An 11,908-nucleotide genomic window follows, 5' to 3' on the forward strand; every position below is an offset into this window, starting at 1 on the left:
TGACGCATTTCCGTCACGGCTATGGCGTTGATGAAATGATAGGCAATAACAGAGGAGAAAGAAAAAGAAAAATGTTCCGCCGCCGGGAATAGAACGTGTGACCTCTCGGCCCGTGCAGATGAGTTCCCAGCCAGCTGCCGACTAAGCTGACGAGACAGATGCGCCACACTCCAAAAACGTGCCTTATATCTCTCACACATTCTCTCTCGCACGGTGCTCTCGGTTGGCGGGAAGGGGCGGTGCCGCTATCTGTGAGCGGTGAAGAGAAGTATGGCGGCATGATGCTTACAAGCGGTGATAGGGATAGATTTGGCGAAAAGGGTAGTTAAAGCGTGGCCTCCGAGAAATCTGCCAGTGCGCTCTTTAGGAGGCCATCTTAAAGCGTCTCAATACCAGCGAAAAACTTGCCGATCCAGCATAGAGTAGCAGCCTTACACGCAGTTACGTTCTTTGACTTTCGCTTTGTGTCAGCCAGCGGTGGCTCGTTGTCGGACTACTGCAGCTTCCACATGCAGCAACGGTGTTTTTCCGCCACCTACTGGTTCCAGTGCGAGAGCACCGATTGATAAAACTACGGCAATAAGAGCTGCAGAATGGCACCTACGTCCACGGGCGATTTTCCTGCCCAGGGGCGTAGCCCCCACTTCTCCGATACATCAGCTCGGGGGGCGGGGGTTCAACCCCCCTTCCCCGATCGTTTTTCAATTTTTCCATGCGTGCATACAGGAACGCATACAAACGCAAGCACGAACATACATAAAGTATGGTTGAAACACCCCATTCCCCGAAAAAATTTCTGGCTACGCCACTGGCCCTGCCTCGGTGGAGCGAGACAGAGGCGAGCAGTACGTGGAACGTGGCCAGCGGTACGTGAAGCTAGGAACCTCCGCCTCCCGTATTGCTGATGCGCAGTGTGATAGTGTATGCATGATCACAAGCCTAGGTTACACTATTACTCAGAAGCGCACACCGTGCCGTTTCTTTCCTCGATTGTTAACGCTTTGAAGAAGTGCATATCGAGTGCCATTGTATTTTATGTGTTTGTTCATGTTGTTGCGGCACGACATAGCCAATCCTGTGGCACACGGCAATAAATACTCAATGCGTAGTAGAATGAACTACGATCGCTTTAATGGCGACATAGAATCCGAAGAAGAAGAAAAACACGTGCGTAGTGGGTCGCTTCTCCGCTTCCTCTTTCTCTTCTTTTCTAGGTCCCAACAACTTCCGGGGCCTCAGTTTTGGTAGCGCCGATCTCCATGTAGTATATATTCTGCGCGGGTCTTTTCAAAACTTTTCCGCTACCCAGGCGTAACAAGCAAGCGCGAACAATTCCGTCATTGCCGAGGTAAACTTCTTCAACTTTTGCCAGAGGCCACATAAACTTCGCTTTGTTGGGTGTGTCCACAATAACGATGTCTCCAACTGCTAGGTTGCGGGAAGAAGATCCAGGAGAACGATGTGCAGATGGTAGAGTGAGAATATACTCGTGCTTCCAACGTCTCCAAAAATGATCCAACAAACTTTGGCGGTGTTGTAAACGCCGTGAATATTCCTTCGCACCGCTGTGGTTCACTGAATCTTCTGTTGAATCACCATCCGGCAAAGTGGTAAATTGTTGGCCTATAATAAAATGTGCTGGCGTAATTGCGGATGGCTCACCAGCTTCGAGGCAGGCGTAAGTAAGCGGTCGGGAATTAACCACAGCTTCGACCTCGGTAAGTAGCGTACCGAGTTCTTCAGCAAAAAGGCTGTTTCGTCCGAGGACTTTTCGTAGAGACGTCTTCACTGATCTAATCAGTCTTTCCCACCAACCGCCCCACCACAGCGCCGCATCTACGATGAATTTCCATTTAATCCGCTGTGTCGTGATGAACGACTGGAAGTCGGTCTCTTTGATTCGGTCCAGAAGAAGGCGCTTTGTATCTTGAGCCTTCTCCAGGAATGACAAGATATTCTGAGAGCTGTAAGTAAGGCTGTCGGTCTCCATGTTCCATGTCATTCCGAGGACTTTTGTTGTGGTTGACGTTTGTCCGCTGCGGTTAGGTATAGCTGGTTCGTTTGAGTCGAATATGTCCTGCAGCTCTTGACAACTTGTTGTCCATTTTCTGAGTGGCATTCCAGCGTCATTCATTATTGCCTTTGTGGTGGCGTAAAGCTCTGCAGCTGCTTGTAAGTTATTCGCCCCAATCAGCAAATCGTCTACATAGAATGACTTCGCAAGTAGTTGGGCCACTCCATGCTGCTCGTTGTCTACACCTGTTTTGAGGTGATGTTGAATGGTCGCTGTAAGAATTAATGAACTTGGCGTCGATCCGAAAGGTACTCTTGTCATTCGCCAGACCTGTATGTCGTCTTCCCTGAATGGTAACGTCGGCTTCTCAGCAAACCACAAGAACCTGAAGAGATCTCTGTCTTGTGGTCTAACACCAACCTGCAGAAACGCTTTTTCTATGTCTGCAGTCATTGGTACTTTGTACCAGCGAAATCGCATGAGGACTTGTTGCAGCTGAGGATTCAAGTTCGGTCCGGTTTGTAGGCAATCATTCAGCGATTTTTGGTCTCTTTTTGCATGCGACGAGGCATCAAATACCACCCTCAGCTTCGTAGTGAGAGAGTCCTCACGGATAACTTCTCGGTGCGGCATGTAATATGTACGCTCATCATTGGGTTTCCTTTTGGAGACTACTTCCGCGTGTCCCGAGTCAGCGTACTGTCGAATGGCATGGTCGCACCGTTCCAGCAGGCCTTTTTTGGTTGATAGTCGTCGTACAAGGCTCTGAAGGCGGTTACGTGCGACGAGGTAGTTGTCTTCAATTAATTCTATGTCAGGTTCTTTGCACGGCACTGCAACTTCGTACCGTCGATCCTTCTTGACAATATTCTCTAGGAACCTGGACAACGTGGTTGAAGAAGTTAGCTGTTCTTCCTCTGGGGAGATGCCCATAACATCCAAAGTCAAAAAGGACTGCAGATCATCATTAATCTCCGATTGTGAACGTATATCTGTTCTTAATACACATAGCATCACTCTGGATGTGCTTTGAACAAAGCTCCTTTTCTTCACAGGTCCTTGTAGTGTCCAACCCAATATAGTGTTAATAGCCACTAGTCCTTCAATTTCTTGGCTTCTGATGACTTCACCGGTTATGATCTTCCATATTTGGTCTGATCCAATAAGCAGACTTATTCCAGGCTCGGCTTGCGCCATAGGAATGGTAAGCTCGTCCGCTAATACCATCTTCAGTTCACGAAGGTTCTTGCTAAAGGAACAGTCAGTATTTGTCACTGCGACATCTTGACAGATCACTGGTATCGTGATAGCTTCGATGACCTGTTCTTTGTCTCCAAACTGACTTCTCACGTGCACTTCGACTATTTTACTTCGTCGTGGTTGGGAAGGTACTTCAGACGCAAACGTGTTGATTGCCAGCTTCGTTTCTCCGATTACTTTCAGCTGCAAACGTGTAGCGAGTTCTTCCTTTATAAATGAACGCTGGCTGCCGCTGTCTAAGATTCCTCTTATGTAGCAAGCCTTATCTTCTCTTCCCACCCAAGAACGAAAGGTTTGAAGATGTACACCTTCGTCAAGTTGGCAGCTCGTTACGGCAGTTGATCTTTCGTTCTGATCTGACTGCGTTTCGTTAACGCATGCGGTCGTTGTGTTCAATTTCCTAGTACTCTTTTCATTGGCGTTTGGGTTGCACATAGTTGTTGCGTGCCTTTTTTTACAAGAAAGGCACTGTAAGCGTCTTCGACAATCTCTGGCTAGGTGCCCCGGTATAGTGCATTTATAGCACCTCATGTTTTTGCCTAGTCTATCTTTCTTCTCTTCGAGCGTTAGAGAACTGTCGCAAACCTCCGTTTCATGTCTCAGGGATTTGCAGAAGAAACACTCACCATATTTCTGCTTTTCCGTATGCGCGGTATGCAGCACAGATGCCGATGGAATATGCTTGCGGTTGTAAGTGCGTTCTGACGATTCTTGTGCCCCTGATCGCTCTCGACTTTCGATTTCGATGCGGGTAAACTGTAGCAAGCTGTCGAGCTCCTGACACGATGACACTGTTTCTTCGTTTGTAGCAACCGATGTTCGGAGCATGACTTCACTTATACGGCGCTGGCGGTGAAAAGAAATGACGATCTCTTGCGGCAGTGCTTTCAGTAGAATGTCATAGAGCATCGCAGAAAAGCTGCTTGTCGGCACCCCGAGAGCGTCGAGACCACGCATGTTCATCTGGACTTGGTCGTATAGATTGCGCAGCTGTTGTACGTCAGACGCCAGTCTCACGCATCGAATGTCTCTCAAGGCTCGTAGGTGATGTTGCTCTATTTGCCGTTTATCCCCATATCTGTCTTTGGTAGCTGAACTGCATTTCCGTAGCATGCGCTTGTAGTCGCAAATCCAGCGATTGCTGCAGCAGCTTCTCCTCTCAGCTAATTCCGAAGGTAATGGAACTTGTCCGTCTCGCTTAGTGTCGCATTTGAATGCACGGTGCCGTCAAACTGCTCCCAAAAAGCCGTCCACTCCCGTATGTTTCCGTTAAACGGCGTGATCTCCAGTCGAGGTAGGCGGGGTCCAATATGTGCATTGCCGACATTCGTAGGAGCATGGACGGTACTTGCTGAATTTCCAGCGTCGACGGCTCTCTGCGCGTTGTTGATGTCTTCGATTCGGCACTGTAGACGTGCAAGTGTCGCTACTGCTTGGTCTTCGTAGTCTGCTGCTGCGGCGTATTCAGACGCGAGCTCCTCTGTTGGAATGTGATCTTCCATTTCGTCCGATATCTTCTTCAGCTTGTCATTGCTGGATGTCAGCCGCTCCTTCAATGCGATGATTGTCGCTCTATCTACGCTGTCGCTTTCCAAAATAGCTGTCGCCTCGTTGATTATCTTTGTATTCTGAGCTCGTGCCGATGATCTCTTCTGCTTCAAACGATCCATTGCTGCAGTGTACTCACAGGAAACCTTGGGCTTGCGTCCACTCGTTGACGTAGCTGGTCGCGGCCACCGACGAGGCTTACCAAGCACTGACGATTATTCCTCAGAGAAATCGTTCTTGTCGATGCTGCCGTACGTGTCGCCGATTAGCCGCAGATCCCGGGTTTTCGGCACCATATGTTATGGCACGACATAGCCAATCCTGTGGCACACGGCAATAAATACTCAATGCGTAGTAGAATGAACTACGATCGCTTTAATGGCGACATAGAATCCGAAGAAGAAGAAAAACACGTGCGTAGTGGGTCGCTTCTCCGCTTCCTCTTTCTCTTCTTTTCTAGGTCCCAACACATGTCATATGTGTCCAGGTATTCGTTAACAACTTCAGCTGCCACAATGGCTGAATCATGATCGTAGGCGTTAGTCTTCGCGATGGAGATGTGCCACTAGGGGCCAACGGGGGTGCATCGTCGTCAAACAGGGCTATAGCTGTGAAACCCGAATAGACATTGCACAAGCTCTCATACATCACTACACCATAAGCACTACATCTGTGAAGACATGTTTCATTTTCGTGTTATACCGATTCCGATGACGGAGGGATGAGCCTTGCTTTCTTTACATTTTTTTGCCTAGTCAATTCTATTGATACCCCGCCTCTGAAAGCTTTCTGCCTCTAGCGTGGTTTTGCACTGCTCCTAGATGGGACGCATTGCAAGTTTTCTGCAGTTCAGATGCCTCCAGGATCGGTCCGCCTATGAACAATCGACGATGTGATGTGGTTACATCATCTAGCTTCATGATGAAGTCACAGCATCTGCTGATCTGTGAAGTCCTGGTGACTTCATATTGTACTGTCATCACATGATGATTTTTCGCATCACTCATTTTGCCGCGGAAGGCCACTTTTCGAGCTTCAGGAGGCATCTATGGTGTTGGAAATATTAATTTATAGCGTTGAGGGTGTTTGCACCATCTTGGTTGCGAAGGCGCAGGCCCTCATTGCAGGCACTTTAGTTGTGTGAGGCACAGCAACAGCTGGGCAGGTTGAATGTGAAGCCTTGTTTCCGATATGCAACCTGAAGCTTTTTGTTGTGTTACATGGTTGATGCACAAGGAGCAGACACGTTTCCAGGGCCGAGCGACGCTTATTGCCACGTGTTCATCGATGCGTGGCTGGCCCCGATAAAGGCGCGGGCAGGTTGCGGCGCATGCCTTTTATTTGCTTCGCGTGCGTTCACATTTACTTGACTATATATTTGCGGTGCTAGGTCGTACACCACATGCCTCCCTTTATATAATGGCCATGTTAACATGCTAAGTTCCAGCTAGAAATTTGTCCGGTGGTCGTTCATTTCTGGTCGGGTAGCGTCTTCCACCCGCCGTCTGAATCTCTTACGAAGCGGCAGGACCGCTGGTAGTAGGAGCGGAGGATGTCAGTGGGTCGATGCTTGGTTGAAACGCCAGGAACTTTGATCCCTCCTGGTCAGATGTCTCGCGGTTCGGATCCATGGTCCACCCGAGCAGCTGGTCCTTGTGACGACGCCAGGTGAGACTACCCCTGGATTTGGTAGAACGAACGGTATAAGACAAACGGCTGAACTGCGCCATAACAACACCTCAATAAATTGCGAACCATCTCTCGGTCACCGACTGCTGTGTGACGATGGCGACGTGGGCAAGCCACGGCTTCCTTGAACTCATTATACGCAGCTCTTCCTCCCACCGCTAGCTTGACGACATGGAGTCGATTTCGCAGCCGTCATCTTAGAAACCAGTTTGCCGGCGTCTAATAGGTTATTGCACGGGCCCCTTGCGGTAGGCATGCAAAAATTTTCAAAGCCTCAGATCTAATGTGTCCGCTCCACTATATTTACGAAGAGCGTTTTTAAGTATCTGAAAAAAACACTCTGCGAGCTCGTTTGAGCTGGGATGATACGGTGCTGTAAGCACGTGCAGACAGCTCATTTCTTTCGCAAAAAGTTCGAACTCTTTGGAAGTGAACTGCGGGCCATTATAAGCAACCATGGCTTCTTGGAAACCAAACCACGCAAACAGCTATCGCAGTCTGTCTACTGTAGCATCCGCCGTAGTCGAACGCATAAAACACATCTGGCCACTTGGAGTGCACGTGCACGACTACATCAAACATTGCGTGTAAATATATTGGCGAAGCTTGCGCTCATGTAACGCAAGGCTTGAAACAGCGAAATTAGGCGATTCTGAACACTAATCTGGTTGCTTCCAGATTGCCTGTAGACCTTAGCTAGGTGATGCAGGTTGTTTCAAGGTTGCTTCTAGGTCGTTGCTAGGCTTTAGCTAGATGATTCTAGGTTGTTTCTACGTTGATTCTCAGCGCTGAGAGGTTCGAGTTAAACCACAGACAGTCACACACATGATACGGATGTCCAAATTGCCGAGACAGAACCTCGCACTGAAATCAAGCGTTCGAACATCTGATAGATCTACGGGCACGTTGTCGTTACCGTGTGCCTTCCATCACGTCAGGGTCTTCTCGGAGCCGCCGTTGCGTTTCCTGTTTCCTAGAATTCTCTCGTTGTACGTACTCGGAGTCCTCGTATAGCCGCCGTCGCTTCGCGGCCAGTGGTTAGTAGTGGGATTTATTCAGTTTCTGTGGCACATGCCCGTATATGATAATGATAGATTTCTGGTTCACCGGACGAAAAACGATTCGCTAGACAGCTTCCATGTTAAGAAAAGGAACCAGCAAATATACATGCACCCGCTCCCACGGCAATGTAAGTCAGACCAGCGGTGCAGACGCGCTTTGCACGGCTAGCAGCGCTGTTCTTGAAAACGTACTCAGGCCTTGACAAGATGCTTGAGGTCCGCCTCGGTGGACGGCCACCACACGTAGCTACGCGCCAGTTGCGACCTTTGCCGGCATGATCAGTCGCATTCCACACATGATGCAGCGTTGATGAACTGCGTGCTCGGTGCGTCTGTAAAAAAGGCTTCAAATCTTTTTCAGTCGCACACGACGGCGACCCCAAACTTACGCAATCTATCGCTTTACAAATCACAGGATCCCGAGCTGTTCGCGCAATGTAATGGTTTGAAACAGCCATTGATTGTAATCATGCATCCTGCATCTTCGTGCATCCTGCACCTACGAGCATGGCCGTCCTATTGCTGCGACCAGGCTTTGTAACCTCCGTCTGCCGTTTTTCGGCTGCTTGCGACTCATGCTAGCGTCGCAAAAGGCCGCCACACCTCTCTGCTTATAAGTCAATTGACATCCCCGATGAATCATTTTTTACATTGCCCTGGACCATCTTGGGCCTTTCTTTCCCGACACCCACCCTAAAGAGCCACCGCGTAGTGGGGGCTACTAATTGCGCCACGTACACAGCCGACCAGTTGTGCAAACGATTACGCGTATTCGGCGCTGCGTGACGTCAGTGTGTCTCACGATACTCACTGATAGCTTTTCACGAACCATGACAGCAATAGGGTTTTTTTCGAAATCATCACTGACATCCCGCGTTCTCCTTTTCGACATACACTAACCATCTAGTACAAACTTCCTCACAGTCACGCTGGCTATGTTAGCTATCGAAGACCAGTACATGGGCTGGTACGTGACTCTAACCTAATGTTTGCGTATAACTGCTCCTGTCTAGGCAATGCTGCATTTTCACTGTTCTACCTCACATGTGGAAGATAGATCACATTACTTCAGGGTGCCATTGATTCAGTTGCTCGGACGGCCTCACCTTCATAGCGCCCAGTTCAACGCATGCGGAGGAGGTGTTGATCGCCCTCGCAGCCTCCCATCCCGATTCTAATTTCATCACCACAGGCTCTTCCAGAGCCTGTCGTAGCTTTGAATTCAGTTGCATCACTCATTGACTTACCAAATTTTCCGCCGCAGTACTCGCAACTCCTATCCAACTCATCGCTTAACCATGTGGGTACCCGACCACCAAGGCATGCCGGTTAACAAAACAACCCATGGGGTAGCCTGCACACTCACTACCTTCAAGGTTCTCTCAGGCATCACTTGGGAGGACGTTGAACCAGTTCACGGGTTTCTTCCTTCTTTCAAGGACATCACTGAACATTACCACGCCGAACACCGGCGCCACTCGGTTCCCATAAAGGGACTGGGTAAATCTGGTGAATGGACCTTTTTTAGGCTTTTTACAACTCCCTGCTGTGCCCAGCGGTTCTCAAGCACTTTAATCTTTCTTTTGGTGGCCGCTGCTCATTCTGTGGGGCGGTAGCCGACATCATCCACATGGTTTGAGCACGCAGACAAGTTTTTTCTCTCCCCCTTTCAGTCCTTCCCATACCCGAGAAGACTGGGAGGCGACGCTGCTCAGATGCCGAGAACTGTAGGGCAAACAGGTCCTCGTTCGTCGCGCTAGCGCAGTGAAGTTATCTTAAGGTGCGAGGTCCGTTGGGCGCCTCTCCTCGAGCACGCCCATGTAAATACAGCCAAATTAACCATTCTCACCACCGCCTACCAAAGAGCACGCCGTCATGTCGCCACGCATGCAGATCGTGTACGCCAGCTTGGACGTCTTATGGTATCACGAAGCGGCCAGTGTCGCAACTATAAACGATGATCGACACCGCTGTACACATTTTACGCCTGGAGTGCTTCTGTTCCTGCGGTCCCCTCACCGCTGTATGGGAAATTCGAAGAGCTGGCGTCCAACATGGGACCATAACTTGTGCTGCGCCAGGTGACTCCTGTCACCTGTGTGCGACGTAAGCTACGACGTCCCACGACGTCCTAGCTTACGTCGCCCACTGACCTCGTCCACGTCTGAAGGCTGAAAGCCTACGACTCTACATCTAATGAATAATTTCATCCCCTCCGTGAAGGTGCTTCTGCCAAAGGGGGTTTTCAAAGCGAACTGTACTATGCCATGACTGCCAAGAAGTGGACCAAAAAAGTGTGTGTGCTGTTCCTTCAGTATAGTGATGTGCTACAATACAGTGGTATAACTGCATATGGCCTTCTTTCTAAATACTCCTATGTAACGATAGTAAAAGTGTATAGCTCTTTATACTAAATATATCATAGAATACCAAAGCTAAGGGATATTTACCTGTCTAAGTATTCCCAACATTCCCAACAATTAAAACGCATTGTTCGAGTGGCCAAGTTCAAACCCCTGAGGCCACTCTCAAAGGCGCAAGATACGCAGGCCACCCTTCGTGTTCAATAGAGCGCAATATAATCATATTCTAAGGCATTACCTCAAAATAGATGGAGCACCCTTTGTTCTGATTTGTATGCACAATTCCTTGTTTTGCCTTTAACGATAGTTTTGCTCAAGCATCCGTTTCGACGACCGCTCTCAATGTTCATTGACGTCATTTACGCCTTTTCCCGCTTCGTAGCAAAGCGTATTACGCTAAAATATGCCCTGGTGAGATTGGTTGGTAACAACTTTATTGAAAGTCCTGCAGAGCTTTCGCCCACCGGGACTTAGGTCTCCCACGTGGGGACGTGCTCAGGGGTAAAATCAGCCGTGTTTGTTCTTAACAAGGACAGACATGCCCTGGTTATCGAGCATAACAAGAACACGCACGGTGTAACCCACGTGTTAGTGACTTTATGTAGTTGCGAGCTGAATTTCCTGAGACAGTTTCTTGCACTTTAGTATATAATTTTCTTTCTGCCTTTATATTACCCACTCATTATTATCTACTCATATGACAAGCGCAATTCTGCGAAATTTTATGTTAGTCGTTTTTTTTTTTTTTTCAATATACCTTTCAGTTGTTAATACCCACTCCTCCCACTTTCCTGCCCCAAACGTCTATTTCGCTCATTATGTTAAAATGAAATGTTCTTTTAGTTTCATATGTATACCTATGACAAGGCGAATTTATCCCTATGACAAAAGAGACTAAAGTTTAAGTTTCTCCAGTGAATACCTGAGTAAGTTCATACAAACACCATCGTCAAATTCGTGAGTGATAAATGTTCTCTTAGTTCCTTTCAATGGTCACGAGTAATTAAAAAAATACTCGTGACCATTGACGATTACCTCTTTCCGAGAGGTTGTGTTTCTCTACGGGCACAGGCCCGTCGAGCTCCGCTGACCTTTATGGACCAAAAAGATCTGGCCACCAATTTATAGACGTTTTTTTGTGTCGTGTTTTTACCTATTTTTGTTCAAGTCTTCGTCATTTGTTTCTTTACTTTCGTATCTTCTTTCCTCTTTTTATTCTCTCCCTATATTGCTTTCTTCTATCTCTTCCCTCCTCCCGAAAGAGAGTGCCCCTCTAGGCGGCAGTTGCCAGCTTGCTCTCTCCCTCTTTTCTTTCTGTCCTTGTGTTTCTAGGTATGCAAATAAAATAAATAAATAAATTGCGCCGCACCCCTAGAACGGCTCCACCAGACTCACTAAATATAGTCCAGCAGACATCATGCACAACGACTGTAAGCCCGCAGAGCCAAACTGCCAATACATTTTCCGTGCATGCTTCATATATCTTCAGAAGTGTGGTTTGTTGGGCTAGTTGGTCACACGTTTGTAAACGGAAAAAAGAGCGCAAAAGGAAACTAAACGCAAGCGAAGGACCACCGACGTTTCAGTTGTTACTGAGCGCTTCTCCTGTGTTTTGCTTCGCTTGTGCTTCGCCCGCTTTCGCGCTGTTTTTTCTAATTTCAAACATCCGCTTCCCAAAAGGAGGCATTTAGAAATTACGACGACATATATTTACAAAATGTCGGCTCGCCATATTATACCACCTTCTCGCTGTGTGTTCGACGTGTATCATGTTTTGTCATCCAAAATGCGTCATGCCTTCTCTGAGAATATTGCTTTCATTTGGACGACTTCAGCCGCCGTTCACAAGCCTCTTCGTTCCGATGCTACATCAGTGAGCTACCTGTTAAGTTATCATTGTAAAAAGCTACGTAGATGAAGCATATTTTTTGCGCTAATAAAGTCTCTAGCACTCGCAATGGTCCTATGTGATT

General features: G+C 48.1%; 1 protein-coding gene across 1 annotated transcript; it reads right to left on the reverse strand.

The window, feature by feature from the left end:
• Positions 1 to 4,437: 4,437 nt before the first annotated feature.
• On the reverse strand, positions 4,438 to 4,944 carry LOC119375228 (uncharacterized). Its single transcript, XM_037645412.1, has one exon. It carries the CDS (start codon positions 4,942 to 4,944, stop codon positions 4,438 to 4,440), a length of 507 nt encoding a protein of 168 aa, XP_037501340.1.
• Positions 4,945 to 11,908: the final 6,964 nt, after the last annotated feature.

This window comes from Rhipicephalus sanguineus, chromosome 11 (assembly GCF_013339695.2).
Source record: "Rhipicephalus sanguineus isolate Rsan-2018 chromosome 11, BIME_Rsan_1.4, whole genome shotgun sequence".
Lineage (NCBI taxonomy): Eukaryota > Metazoa > Arthropoda > Arachnida > Ixodida > Ixodidae > Rhipicephalus > Rhipicephalus sanguineus.